We start from the raw sequence: 15,222 nt of genomic DNA on the forward strand, positions 1-15,222 counted from the left end.
TGGGTTAAAGAACTCAAGATATGGTATCAGAAGACCTGGTCCAGAAATTCTGGCTATGTTTCTGTTTATCTGGATGACCTTGGAAAAGTCTCTTCTTCTTTCTGGACCTCAGTTTCCCTTCCTGTATAAATGTTAGGGTTAGATTAGTTGACCTCCAGAGTTCTGGATCACATTTTAATTTTTCATCCACTGCCTTCCTCTGTCTGCCTGATACGGTCTTCTGCTATGGCTGGTTACAGTAGATCTGAAAGCTAAGTTTAAATAGACCCCAACAACAAGACTTTGGGTTTCACAGTGTCCCAGGTCTCCTGCTGGGCTTTGCTCTAGTTTTGTTGTGCTCCAATGCTTAAATGGTGTGTGAACATTCCTTAGACTAATGCAAAGTGTGACCTCTCTGACACATAGACACCGACAGAGATGGTCTTTGAGAATTGCTGGGGCCCAAAATGCTGTCTCCTTGCAGCCTCCTCCATATTCTGTTGGGCTGGTACTCAGATGGGCCTGCTCCATCCCCAGATCCGTCCCTAGAACCCCCAGTGCCCAATGGCTGCCTGTTGGGTCAGCCCGGTGCCTGGCATAGAGTCAGCACTGCTGAGCCTTGAGCCTTGTCACCATGCTGCAAGCAGCATCAGAGCCGTAGCAGTGGGGTGTGGTTCCGAAAGCTTGAGTTGGAAATCTGAAGACCTGGGTTCCGATCCTGGCTGCTGGATCACCCTTGTGATCATGAGCATGTAGAAATGGGGGAGGGGGGAGAGGGAACTGGCTCAGTTTCCACAAAATGACGGTTCAGATCAGCCCTTTGCTCTCAGTTCTGTTTAATTTAACCACGTGTTCTTCTGTCTAGCTTCAGAACCTGGGTATCAATCTGGCCAACATTGGCTTCAGCACACTCACAATGGAGTCTGACAAGTTCATCTGTATCCGAGAGAAGGTGGGAGAGCAAGCTCAGGTGGTCATCATTGATATGAGTGATCCAGCCTCTCCCATCCGACGGCCCATCTCTGCAGAAAGTGCCATTATGAATCCAGCCTCAAAAGTGATCGCCCTGAAAGGTATGTGGGCGTCAGGCTTCCTAGCATGCAGGCAAGCATCACTGAGCACCTACACCGAGAAAGTTGTCTAGTAGAACCATGGTCCCTGACGTGGATCATGTGGCTGGCTTAGTGGAAGGTTGATTGATGCCTGGAAAGGTCAGAAGGGCCCTGTGGCTCTGCCTTCTGGCAGGCCTTGGGTGGTCAGGAGGCTGTTGGTGTCAAACCCAGCTATTGTGCCCTTATACCAACACCCAAAGTACAAGTGAGTCATCTCAGAAGCCTCGTGTATCAGGGAAGAACTCTGCGTAATGCCTGAGTAACAGCTGATGTCATTGCTTGTGGGAATTCCATTGCCTTTGAGAGTGACTTAAAGCCTGAAGGCAGTTACATGGAAGAGGGCACTGAAATTATGGGAAAACCTGCCACATTATCACTGATGGCCAGTTGTGGGGTCCTTGGCACATTTTGAGCAGTGAAAACTTTGTCCATCTGAAACCTGGGAATGCCGACTCCCAGACTGCCATATTGACTGTGCTTCTGATGGTTTTCCCCTTCGGTGCATGTTTAAATGTCTAGGAGAAAAGACATTCTGTTTAAACACCAAGTGTCTTCCAAAATAAATCTGTGCTCACTTCCTTTCTTGCTTCCTAGTCTTAAGCAGAAGGCGAGTTGACTTTTTCCTGAGCGTTACTTGTGAGCTTTCTGCAGACCAGCTCGTCTCCATCATGGCAGACGTCAGCCAGCATGGATTTTTATTGAGTTGGTCTCCTCAGTTCATCATTTCCCCACTTAGGTCTTTAACTTTTGATTGTGACAACTTAAATGTATCTAGCAGAACTTACTCAGAGTATATTTAATAATGTCACAGAGCTCTTCCAAGAGACCAGTACTGGTGCATTGTCTTATGGGCCAGTCATTTTGTTGTTTTATCCTGGAAAAGTACAGTTGTGACCATGTTATTCCCCATGCAGTAAACTCTAGTGGTTGCTTATTACTGCCAGGAGCAAATGCAGGCTCCTGTTTGGCCTTCAGAGCCCTTTCCAGCCCCTTCACACCTCATCCCCCATATAGCCTCACAGCTGTCCCACGCACCAGACCCTCCATCTCCTGATGCCAGGCATTCTCTCAGGTGTCTCCCCAGCCTGGAAGGCTTTCCCTGCTCCCCTCTGACCTTCTGCAAGAGCCCTTGAATGCTAGGGCTGTCTTCTGAGGTGGTCTCCAATCGCTTTTGTCTGCATCTTGTTTGTTCGGAGTCATTTGTGTGTTGTCTTCTCTGTGTGCCTGGAGACTGGAGAGCATGAACTTCTTTTGGTTTTTTTTAATCTTTCTTGGTTTCTTCAGTGCATCTCCTTGTGCCTGGAACATTCACAGATGTTTCTTGCCTTGCCTTGTGCTAGTAGGGAAGAATCACCATAGCGTTCTTCATGTCCAAGAAACACTTTGTTGGGCACCATTGTGTGTCCCTTCACCAGGGCAGGCCTTGAGAGCCTGGTGATCTTAAAACACAAAGTGGCAGTTGGAAGTGTTAGCTACTTCTGGAACTATACAGAACTTTTTAGTGAAGGAAAACTATGGTGTTGTGGAAGTTTTAATATTGGATCTTAAATTCACTAGACTCTTGTGTCTGTCAAGATTATCTTGGGATCCGTAATCTTTGGTACAGTCTTTGGGCCTGGCAAGTACATCAGACATGCCCCCTCTGAACTTAGCCCAGAGACAGTTGTCAGTAGTTGCCTTACGTTTCTCTTTGGGTCACTTTGTTCATTTATTAGGTGAGTCAGGAATCTGCATTAGAGCCCACTGTTTTTCCAGAGCTACACTGCTGATCTAGGCTGGTGGATTGTATAGACTAGTATGGAAGCCAAGAAGTTAAGGGGGGGGTCACTTCTTGCTTGCGTGGGGTCTCCTCCACCTGGCAGACAGGACATATGTGACAGCTTGAATGGTTTTCTACAAATATAGTAATTATATGCAGAGACTTTTAGAACATAGTAGGTGCGGCTAAAAACAAAATAGCAGCCACAAAACCAACTGGCATTGAACCGTCAGCCAGCATTTTTCACACCTCATTACACCATGGCATCGTGGATGAGTGCATCTGAGGGTGGGTACCTCCACACATTCCCTGCTGGTAGATTTGGGAGGGTAGGAGTGGAAGCTGAGACATCCTTTGTCTTTATTTACAAAAACTGCAGGCAGTGGGTGGCGTGTCTGGTTCTTCTTGGAATTGACAGACTGAGGAAAGACCGTTACTAGAGTGTGTGACAAGCCATATTTCTGGACTGCACATGGCGAGCCCCGCTGCATTTGATACTATGCCGTGTCCTCATATTCACAGCTGTCTTTTCCAGCTACTTGGTTCTGTCTTACAAAGTATGATCTCAGTTCATTAAGAAGGGTGGAAATGTGGCATGTTGGAAGGAACTTTGGGGCATCTACCAAGGGGAGTGTAAGAATGCATTTTAGAGCTTTTGTTTTCCAAATGGGGGAAGATTTACACTAAATGAAGACTCTTAGAAAGTGGCTCACTGGCCACATGCGGCTGTAAAACCTTTTCTTCCTCATTTGTTGTATATCATTTTGGTCATTGGGGCTCCTTATCCAGGGCCATTTAGCCTTTTGGTAGAGATGAGTTAAGAGAGGGTGGGTCATTCAAGACCCCCTTGAACTTTAAGAGGTCAAGAGCCATCAGTCAAGAGGTGCCACTAGTCCAAGGTTGGCCCTCCCTGACCCTTTTCATTTCTTTCCCTCTGTTTTCCTTATCTGACCAACAGTTCTGCACTTTTGAGAAGTACAGGTGCCTTTTAACTGAGCCTGTGGCAATTTGACACCTTTTCCGAGGTCCTTGTAGGAGAGAAGGAGGTAGAACTAAAGGGGCCTGTGAAAGAATGTAGCCATAAAGCATGAACCCATAGAGGGAAATAAGCTTGTCCTGTTGTACAGACAGTGAGTGGGCTGTGAAATTGGCATAGGCCTCCAGGGGTCCTGGCATCTGTCTGCTTGGCCCCGGGGAAGCCTGGGGTGGATGGCATTGAGCTCCTGAGTCTGTCAGGTGGCCTCGTTCGGCTGCCTTAAACCAGACATGCTCGCTGCCCATTTACATTGAGGAATCATTGAGTGACCTCCGGCTTTGTGTGCAGTTGATTAGGGACCAGTGTCTTTCTGTTCATTTGCAGTACTAGAGATCTGTCTCCATAATTCCACTATGAGAGTAAAGCCTGTCCCTTGTTCCACTAGGTAATCTTCCATGGGATTTGTCAGAGTTGGAGCTTTCAGCTGCTACAAGTTGTCTCTGCTTGTGCTCTCCTCTCATGGCTCTACCCAAGCTAGTGTCCTGATCAGCTTAGAATTTAACTCCTTAACAGTAGTGTAGTGAGGATCACATATTCTTTAGATCTCTTAGACAAGAATGATGTAATAGCCCAAGTAGGGAAAAGAAAATACTCCATTTTCCTAATAGCATTCCTTCACTTTTTATCTAAGAGGTGGGCTTTATATGAACAAAGAATGGGTGATAAGCAGGTTGAATTGAGTAAAAGCCAGTTTTCCTAAGGAGCAGTGAGTGAGTGTGGGTTGGGAGAGAGAACTTTAGGGGTGGTAGAAGGAAACACTTCTTAACCCTGTGGGTTCTGCAGCATTGGGAGGCTCTGCCTCCTGCCTTCCTGGCAGTCTTCAAAGCCTGGATGCAGCAGCTCTTATGCGGGCATGCATTCCCACAGTGGCCATGTCATAAACTCTGTATCACATTCTGCACATTGGAGGCGAGTAACCCTTCCTTGGTGTTCTGAGAATCTTCTCTGCAGTCCTTGTTGCTGTTGTATCGATCAGAGTTCCTTAGTATTTCCAAGTTATTCATCTTTACAAGGCTGATGTTACAGTACACATTGTTTTCCTGGTTCGTCTCTCTTCACCCTGAATCAGTCCATCCAAGTCTTGTAGGTTTCTCTGAAAACTATCCCTTTCTTCATTTCTTAGAGCATAGCAGTAGTCTGTTGCACTCATGTATCATCACTGTCTAGCCGTTTCCCATTGATGGGCACTCCCTTAATTTCTAGTACTTTGCCTTCACAAAAAGAGCTGCTGTAGCTGTCTTCGTGGTGACCAAGAACTGGAAATCAGGGGGATGCCCATCCATTGAGGAATGGCTGGACAAGTTGTGGCCTATAAATGTAATGGAATACTATTGTGCTGTAAGAAATGATGAGCAGGCAGACTTCAGAGAGGCCTGGAAGTTCTTATATGATCTGATGCTGAGAGAAAGGAGCAGAACCAGGAGAGCTTTGTGCACAGCAACGACCACAGTGTGTGAGGAATTTTTCTGGTAGACTTAGTCCCTCATAGCAATGCAGGGACCTAAAAAAATTCCCAATGGACTCGAGGCAAAATACCTTCCACATCCAGAGAAAAGAACTATGGAACTGGAATGCAGAATGAAGCAGACCATTTTCTCATGTGTTATGTTTTGTTTTCTTTTGTTTTCATGGTTTCATTCATTTTAATTCTGTGCAACATGACTAAGGTGAAAATGTATTTAATAAGAATGTATGTGTAGAACCTATGTAAGATTGCATGCCTTCTCAGGGCGGGAGGGTGGAGGGAGGGGGGGAGGAGAACGAGGGAGGGGGGAAAATCTAAGATACATGGAAGTGATTGTAGAAAACTGAAAACAAATTAATTTTAAAAAAAAGAACTTTTAAAAAAAAGAGCTGCTATCAATATTTTTGTGTTTATAGATCCTTTTCTTATCTGGTCTCCCCGGGGTTGAAACCTAATAATATTGCTGGGTCAAAAGATACACACAATTTAGTCACTTTTTCCAAAGTGCAGAGATTTTTTTTTCACTGCTTTGAATTTGTTTGTATAAAACCTTTTTAATTTCATGGTTTTTTTCTCCACCCTCTTTTCTAACACTTCTCCTCTTTGCTTCATCACTCCGTCTTTGTGTAGAAGATGAGAATGAGGGATTTTTCAGGGCCGATGTGTGAGCCTTGTTAGCTGGGGACAAATCGCTTCAAATTGAACAAGCCATGATGGTGATAGAATGGTAACACAGGAGACTTCTAAGCTTAGGTTGATACTCTTTAGTAAACTGCTTTAATGAAACAGGCAGATGAGTATTTTTATAAAATATTAGGTAACCTTTCATATTTGATATTTATTTTTGTTTAGTTGGACTTAAAGATGGACAGATGTCCAACAAATTTAGCTCTTCTGATCCAAGGACATTCTCAGCATCGTATTGTAATGATAAATGTCTGAGCCCTTTATCCTGCTTAGGTCCCTCATAAAATATCTCATATGTGGAAGCATTTAGTCTTTTGCTCCTTAGTGATTGACTGTCGGTCAGTAAACATGAAGTGCCCATTATGTGCCAAGCACTGGGGACACAGACATGAAAAAGAAAGGCAGTCCGTGCCCACCAGGGGCTTACAGATGTCACAAGTGGGTTTGGAGGAGAAGGTGCCCAGCTCAGGGCATGGTGACGAAATCCAAAGCGGGCAGCAGGGTGGGAGAAGAAGTGCTGGCCAGCCTGGGCACCCGTCCTTCAGTGCCTCCATTCTCAGGATGCAACAAGGTGAGGGAAGAAAGGAACATTTGCTCCTAAAAGATGCATGAAATTAATAAAATAAGCAGAATATTGATTTGGGAACAGGCTAGTGATTGACTAAAGTTCTCTTAACCAAAGCAAAGATGTGAATGGCTTTTTAATATGTCTTGGCTAATGATTTCTTCCTTTCAGAAGTACGAAACTATAAAAATAACCTTCGACATCAAAATTGAGCCTTAATAATGAAATCTTACCACTTAGAAGTGACTTAATAAAACATATTTAAAACTTATTTAAATTGGCTTAACCTTTCTCTATAATAGTAGTTTGGCATTTTTCTTGTCATAACATGTTATGACTCTGTAAACTTAAGGTATTTAATGGACAAGTCAAGTGAACAAGTATTTATTAAGTCCCTACTACGTGCCAGGCACTGTGCTAAATGCTGCAGATAAAGAGAAAAGCAAAACAACTATCCTCAGGGAGCTGCCAGTCTAAGGAGGGAGGCTACATGCACATTGGATCAGGAGAGGCTTCTGGCAGAAGGCAGGCAGGCTTTTAGTTGAAACTTGAAGGAAGCAGGAGAAGATGAGGAGGGAGAGAATGAAGGCCATCAGGGCCGACCAGTGAAAAGGCCTGGAGATAACAGTAGGAAGAGCTGTGGGGCATGGAGAGGTGGGAGGAAGGGAGGAGAAGACTGGAGAGAGAGGAGAGGCCCCAGCTCATGAAGGGCTCCAAGGGCCAACCGAGGACTTTGCATGTGATCCTGGAGGTGGCAGGATGCCCCTGGAGCTTACTGAAATGGGAGGATCTGGGCTTTGGGGGTCACTGGTCAGTGGCCTAATTAGAATGCAGAGAGACTTGAGGCAGGCACAGTCACCCAACTGCTGGGCAGCAGCTCCAAACAGGTTTGAGGTGATGTGGGCCTGCACCAAAGTGGTGGTGCCCGGGTTAGACTCCAGGAGAGTTCTCTTCTGCTTTGTGTGCACGGTGGGGCCTAGTAGCATGATTGACTGTAGTTAACATTTCACGTGTGATTTTAGTAGTTCTGAAATTGGTGATCTGAGATCCTCTTCCCTTTTTCATATCCAGAGAAGCCTTTTAGAAAACTAATCCAAGACTGCGACGTTTCTACTGTAGTCATTTAAACTAAAGCGATTTTGCTGGCATCCTTTGCCATGCTTAATATTTGGACAATGGCAGATCATTGTGACCCTTTTGCCTTCATCAGATCATCATTTAAACTGGTTTTCCAAATACATGGAAATGGTTAAACAGGTGACTGTAGACAGATTTGAGGGGTGTAAAAACATGTCTGTTTCAGATTGGTAATCTCTCCCTGTCTGGTAATCTTTCCCTCTTCTCTCTCTGTCTCTGTCTCTGTCTCTGTCTCTGCCTCTCTCTCTCCCTTTTCCTCCCACTCTCCCTTTTTCCAAACTTATTTCCTCCTAGCGGGAAAGACCCTTCAAATTTTCAACATTGAGATGAAGAGTAAAATGAAAGGCCACACAATGGCAGAGGAGGTGACCTTTTGGAAATGGATCTCTGTCAACACTGTTGCCTTGGTGACCGACATGGCTGTCTACCATTGGAGCATGGAGGGAGACTCACAGCCCCTGAAGATGTTTGACCGACATGCGAGTCTGGCTGGCTGCCAGATCATCAACTACAGGACCGATGACCACCAGAAGTGGCTCCTGCTGATTGGCATCTCTGCTCAGGTGAGTGAGGATTGCTGTGACTCTCCTGGAGGGTGGGCATGTCTGAGAAAGGTGCTGACCAAAGGGGTAACAGAGGAGAAGCCCTGAATAACACCCCAGCTGCATAGAGCTGGTCCGTTCTAGCTCTTAGCCCCTGACATTGGCTGATTTTTGCTGTGTCTACATGTGATGAAATGGTAGAAACTGCTTTGCAGACACAAGTTCAGGTCAACATTTAAGCCTTGTCCCTTATAGGGAGCGCTTTGATCCTGAGCGGGGGTGAAGTAGAGCTGAGGGCTGCCCTAACAGCCTCCCCCAAGCCCATAGCAGGCTGGGACCTTGGGAAAATGGCCTTGGGTGTTGCCTCTGTAAAATGAAAGGTGGGGGCTGGCAGCTCTATAACCATGTTTGTTTTCCTTCCTGTATCATTGGACAGCATTTGTTTTGGGAAGGTTACATTGAGTACTGGTGAAACTGTATGAAGCAGACCTTTCATGTGAGACAGAGAGCACAGAAGCTGCACAGGATGCGCTATGCTAAGCACTCAGGGTACAAAGAAAGGCTTCTGCCCCTGCCCAAGGCACTCACAGTCTCAATGGGAGAGACAACAAGCTAACCCAGCTGTGCACATAGGGTCAGGCCATGTACCGGGCACATCTGAGGTCATCGTCAGATGGAGGCCCGAGAGTGAAGAGCATGTGTCTGAGCCTGTGCGCTCTGCTGCTTCTCAAACTCCAGCTTTTAGTAGAGCGTGTTTGACAGAATCCCAAAAGAAACCTCAGGGATCCCTGATCCATCTTGACCAGAAATTCCTCCGGGGCCTTCCCAGGTGGTCCTCTAGCCTTCCACTCGCTGTCTCTGTTGGCAGCCTGGCTTGCGGTTGCTGGGCTTTTGTGGGTTAGCAATGGACTGCATTTGTTTCACTGACCATCAGGGAACAGGATGGCCAATTTAAACTCGACAGAAAGAAAGATGCGCTCCTCATTGGAGTGACAAATTCTAGAATGTTCAAAGAAGGGCGACCAAACTGGTGAAGAGAATGGGCCAGGTGAAAGAAGCAGGGATGTTCAGCCTGCAGAAATGACCTGGAGGGCGCCGTCCCCTGGAGAAAATCAAGCGCTAGCTTTAAAAAATTGTGTCTTACTGCTTATACATCAGATTATACGGATACAAAATTGGCTGGTTTTGCTGAACTTGTTGGCATGCTGGGCAGGGGAAAGAATTATATTCAGAAATCAAGGTGATATGAAAAATTAAAGTTGTCCATAAAAGTTTTTAAAAAGGTAGACCTCCCCCCTTTAAAAATGCCTGTTTTCTTTCTAAAGATAGAGCAACACTCATTCATGGTTCCCTTTAGGCTCTACTTTTGTGCCGTGTTAAAGTTAATCATGCTCTTTTCACTTTGTGCACAATCTTTCAGCAAAACCGTGTGGTTGGAGCAATGCAGCTTTACTCAGTGGACAGGAAGGTGTCACAGCCAATAGAAGGCCATGCTGCAGCCTTTGCTGAGTTCAGAATAGAGGGGAACTCCAAGGCTTCCACTCTTTTCTGTTTTGCTGTACGGAGCCCTACAGGCGGCAAGGTAAAACTACCCTTTTCTTAATTCCCTTTCACATTCTTTTTCTGTGGCATTAGAACCTCAGTTCTTATCATAAGCACCAATTTATAAAAATAGGAATAATAAGGAGAAGCCAGAGCCTGGAAGTTGAAGTGAGAAAACAAATTTCCCTCCATATCAGTGAAGCCAGAGTTCACAACTCTCCGAGCAGTTTTCTGCTGAATTCAAAGCTGTGATTCAATAAAAGTTTGATTTCCAAATGAACCAACAGTGTCCACTGCTGATGAAGGAGCCTTGTGAAGGCCTTCTGAGAAAGCCTCCACTTACAGACATAAGGGGCTGGGGAGCTGGGGATAGGGGAACATTGTTGAACAAACACATTTTTGGTTGATTAATTTATTCTACTTTGTTGGTTAAGGGATTGAGGTGAACTTTTGTTTCTAATTTTGGAGACTTGTTTTTTTTGTCAGGCTTATTTTTTAAGCTGCATTTTTTTTCTGCAATTAAAAAAAATTAATCCGTCCATCTACTCTGCCTCTCTTTTGCCTTCAAAAAACAAATTACTTAATATGCATCTACGTAGTTCAGCAAAATAAAATTCCATATTACCCATGTCTGAAAATCAGAGTCTCTGTTGATGTCTTAGTTCATCACCTCTCTGTCAGGAGGTAAGGTCTCTGTTTCATCTTCATTCTTTTAACCTGGTGGTTTATCATGGCGTTCGTCAGAGTTCGAAAGTCTCTTATTCCTCTAGGATGCTGTTCTCTCTAACGTGTTCTGGGGCTGCTCACTTTGCTCTGGATCAGTTCATAAAGGTCTTCCTGGTTCCCTCTGCAGTTGTACATGTCATCATGTCTTATGGCACAAGAATATTCCATTAGATCCATCTGCTGTAATTTGTTTAGCCATTCTCTAAGAGAACATCTCTTTAGTTTCCTGTTTTAGCCACGGTGAAAATGTCTGCTCTAAGTCTTTGGTACAGATAAATCTTTATACTCTTTCTTTGATACCTCTTTGGGGTACAGGCCTGGTAGTAGGATGGATGCACAATTCAGACCCTTTCTGGGCACTGTCTCGAGAATCCTGGTTTCCCAAATGGTTGTACCAATTCACACTTTAGCCAGCAGGGTACTAGTGCACCTCTTTGCCCACAGCCCCTCCCACATTCACCATTTTCTTCTTGATTAATCTCTTCTTTATGACTCCACATAACTTCAGAGCTTACTGGATTGGATTCTGTAGCACCAGACCTTCATACAAACTCCTTCTCCTTGGCCACTTAGTAAGCTGCTGAGTTCTTAATTTCCAAAGTATATTTACTTTAACTTCTGTGAACATTCCTTTATACTCATGGGGTGGACTCAGTCTTTTAAAATGCTTTCATGATTTTCAAAATGATTGCCTGATTGCCCCTGCTTCATAGGAGCTTCCCTTGTCACTAAGAGGTCAGCCTGTGAACTGGGGATCTCAGGATCACATGACAAGGCACCTTCTCCCATACTGGAGGCCTTGTGTTCCCATCCCCCTCCTCTTGGGGTCAGTCTCTCCAGACCCCAAGTGTGGCCAGTGTCCTAGTGCTGTTTTGTCTTGTCTTTGTGCTCCCTTGGTTCTGGGCACTCTGTCAGGTTGTCCAAGTTTGCCGGAGTGTCTCTGGATTCTTCCTGTCATCGCAGTGCATTACTTTCCTGTGCCACAATTTATTCCGTTTTTTTCACGATTGATTGATGGACAACAGAGTCTAGCTATGACTACTTTGTATAATATAAATGTAGATATATGTCTGTATATAAATGTGTGTATACACATGCACCTATACACACAGAAAACTGTACCTTCTTGGGGTATCTGCTGACTTTCCCAGATATCAGTCTACTTCCTGGCTCCGATGGGAGGCCCCAGACCACACTGGCTTGTCTCTGGCACAAAAGCAAATTGGTACTAATAGAGCAGGCTCTTTAGGTGTGTGGCTCTGGGCTTAGCTAGCAACCCTAAGGTAAAGAGGAGGATAGCCAGTGATAGGTTTTTAGGCCCGGCATGGTGGTTGCAGAGTCTACATTTACGATGCTTTTCTATTTTAATATGCTCTGTAGATTTATGGCATTATGTTCAAGGCTGCCCTTGGAGTCAGGCCTTGCCTCCCAGACATCCTGGCTGTGTGACCATAGGCAAGCCATTTAACCTCCTTAAGGCTGAGAGTTAGAGACCAGATTGGTGGGAGAACTTCCACCACATTAATGAAATTGCTGCTTCCAACAAAATAAAGCATAGATTTGTTTTCAAAATCCCAAGAGACTCAGAGAAGAACTGGGATGGCTGAGCAGAGTGTTGGGAGCGACTGCCTCCACGTAGGCTCTTGTTCTCTCGTCTGATCTCTTGGCAGCCTTCTTGGGGTTCCCCTGGCTGCTGGCGTGCACTCTGCACAGACTGCTGCTGGTCGTCTCCTCACTTGGCATGCTGTCACACAAAAGCCCTCGGTGGCTCCCTGTGGTCTGGGCCAAAACCATTGAAGCCGGCCAGACTTTGCTTATCTGCTCTCTCCCTCCCAGTCCCCCCAAGTCGTGCCCCAGCAAAGCTGACAGCAGCCTGTTTGTCCACCCCGCTTGTTTGTCTCTGCCTGGTGATTATGGATTTACTGACCTGTAATGAGCCCTAGATCAAATCCTGTTTCTCCTCCAAACAGTAGGTGCTCCTCTTCTGATCCCACAGCACATTGTTATGTGCTCTTTGGGACTATAAATGCCTACTGAATGAATCCCCACCCACCCCTTTGGCCTTCGGTGACATTGGGTTTTCTTGGGTCTCCCATTCCTGCTGCCCTTTCTGGGTCTCTCTTTCCCTTCCCACCTGTGGCATCTTGCTTCTCTACCCCTTCTCTCTGGTTAGCATCTTTACCTACATCTTACTCCACTCCCTCATTCTTGTGTCTGAGTAACAATGACTGCCCCCTTGTGGCCTCACCTGCTTGGACTCTGTGCTCCAGTCTCACGGTGCTTTGTGGGTGTGTCTTGTCAAGTGTTGCTGGCTTGAAGCTAACTCAGTCCCCTGGAGGCTGCCCCCGGCCTCCCAGAGCCCAGAGCCTCACCCATCCAGCCTGCTTCAGCACATCATGACCTGAAATCTCTTCCCCCAGCTGCACATAATTGAAGTGGGCCAGCCTGCAGCAGGGAACCAGCCCTTTGTGAAGAAAGCTGTTGACGTGTTCTTCCCTCCAGAGGCTCAGACTGATTTCCCTGTGGCTATGCAGGTAAGATGGACAAAGAAGGCCTTGGATTTGGAGGCTGAGGATCTGGGTTCTGATCCTCCCTACTACTCTCTGCTAGTGTAGCCATGGGGGAATCACTTCTCTGTCCCATGCCTACTAACTTGTCATCTAGATCTCAGGTACTATAGATTGTGTGGTTCTGTGAACTAGCTGAAACAAAGAAGGGTATGTGTGTGTGTGCACATGCACATGCCTGTATCTGTGTGTCTGTATGTGTGTGCTTGCGTGCATTTGTGTAGTTAATCCTTGGTCAAACTGCCCCTTTTTCTTAATAATTGGCCTGACTTCTAAGCAGGAAAGCTACAGAGCCAAGGAGAAGGTTACTCTACTGGCCATTTCTCACCAATACGGACTACCCTGCGTCAGACATAGGAGGCTGATGCAGGGGGAGTGACTAAAAACGTGCTGTTATCTCTGTTCTAATATTTTCCCCCTTGCTTTTCAGATAGCTTAATACTGTTTTTTGATGGTGATGGCTCTCCAAATTCTGTTTTTGTAGAACTGTTGAAGTCTTAGAATTTTATGTCTATTGGAAAGCCCCTGTCCACAGCTGCAGGCCTACTTGATTAATGTTAAAAGTGATAAATAAATCACTGTGTCACAGTGACACAGTAACCCAGAAGTGGGTGTGAAGAATGTGTTGTGTTACACTTATTCTGCACATGAGGAAACCAAGGCTCAGGGTCACAGCCTCTGACGTGTGGAGCTGAGATTCAAGTTCTGCTGTCTCCAGTGTTCTTTCTGTGACAAGAGACCGTGGTTTAGGGAGCTTGCAGAAATCCCTACGTAGCTCTCCTGCATAACCATTCAGCCATGGTGCCTCAGCAGAGGTGAGAACAAAGACAAAGCGAAAGGCCCGTCCATTCCATCTGATGTGATAGGCAAGGAAGAGGAGGAGTTAACGTTTCTTCTCACTCTGTCCCCTCCACTTTGGGGCATCTCAGTGCCACATGCAGTGGGTACATGCCTGAGCCTGGAGTCAAGAAGATTTGAGTTCAGACCTGGCCTCAGAAACATATGCTGGCTTTGTGACCCTGGGCAAGTCACTTCTGTTTGCCTCTTGTTTCCTCACCTGTAAAGTGGGAATAATAAGAGCTCCTGCCGTATTGTGAGGATCAGATGAGATAATAATTGGAAGGTGTTTTGTACAATGCCTGGCACATAGGATGTATTATAGAAGTGCTAGCTGATATCATTCTTCTTCACAAGAGGCTAGATTTTAACCAAGAATGAACAAGGGGGCCCAGCCTGAGCTGTCTGCCCCATGCCCTGTTCTGAGGCTCCTTAATGGTAGCTTGTGATCCTTGCATTGGTCTTAGATGGAAACTATTGGCAGGCCTGGATAGGTCCTGGATAAAAAACAACCCAGCTAGTATTGCCCCTTATTTTAAGGAGTAGAGAATGCTTTGGGATGGTGAGGCAGCCTTCCAACTCAGGTGAAACTACTTTTAGTGTTGTCACAACTAGGAGGGACTTACAGTTCTTTCCATTCCTTACAGATAGGAATCAAGCATGGTGTTATTTACTTGATTACAAAGCATGGTTACATTCACTTGTATGACTTAGAGTCTGGAGTGTGCATATACATGAACCGCATCAGTGCTGATACCGTCTTTGTCACTACTCCTCATGAGCCTACCTCTGGGATTATGGGTGTGAACAAGAAAGGACAGGTATGTGCTATGTGACCTACTTCCACTGCTCCCTTCCCCTCCCCTTCGTAAACCCTGAGGCAAAGTTAGGGAATGCCACTCAACAAAATGTCCTGTGTGCAATCGATACCCTACTGTGTTACTTGTCTACCTTTCCCTTTGTGTTTGACCCTAACAGGGTTGTCTGCTTTCCAAGAAGTAGCCTGTGGAGATTCCTGTTCTCCCTTGGCAGATTGTGGCTATCACCCATGAAACAGAAAAAGACAGACTCTCTTTGGTCAACATTGGCCCCTTTATGCTTATGCAGGAATGAGGGTTCTAAGAATGACAGTCTTTAGCCCAGCTGTGAACATTAACTTAGCTCTTGGTATTATAAAGTGTGCATTGCCATTCTGCTGAAGGAACTGAGTGATATATCAGTCTTGACCTCAATGTCAGCAGGCCTAGAAGACTAACCACAGTTGTAAT

At 45.6% G+C, this 15,222-nt stretch overlaps 1 protein-coding gene across 3 annotated transcripts in view; it reads left to right on the plus strand.

The window, feature by feature from the left end:
• Positions 1-15,222, plus strand: part of CLTCL1 (clathrin heavy chain like 1) — an 85,682-nt gene that overhangs the window by 12,455 nt on the left and 58,005 nt on the right. For 2 of the 3 annotated variants that reach the window (XM_072599812.1, XM_072599813.1), the window contains exons 2-6: positions 845-1,052; positions 8,035-8,303; positions 9,703-9,864; positions 12,971-13,084; positions 14,602-14,775. In XM_072599812.1, coding sequence (XP_072455913.1) covers positions 845-1,052; positions 8,035-8,303; positions 9,703-9,864; positions 12,971-13,084; positions 14,602-14,775 — 927 coding nt within the window. Of the gene's footprint in view, positions 1-844; positions 1,053-8,034; positions 8,304-9,702; positions 9,865-12,970; positions 13,085-13,108; positions 13,933-14,601; positions 14,776-15,222 lie in introns of those variants that run through there. The other variant, XM_072599815.1, reaches the window with a different exon arrangement.

This window comes from Notamacropus eugenii, chromosome 4 (genome assembly GCF_028372415.1).
Source record: "Notamacropus eugenii isolate mMacEug1 chromosome 4, mMacEug1.pri_v2, whole genome shotgun sequence".
Taxonomy (NCBI): domain Eukaryota; kingdom Metazoa; phylum Chordata; class Mammalia; order Diprotodontia; family Macropodidae; genus Notamacropus; species Notamacropus eugenii.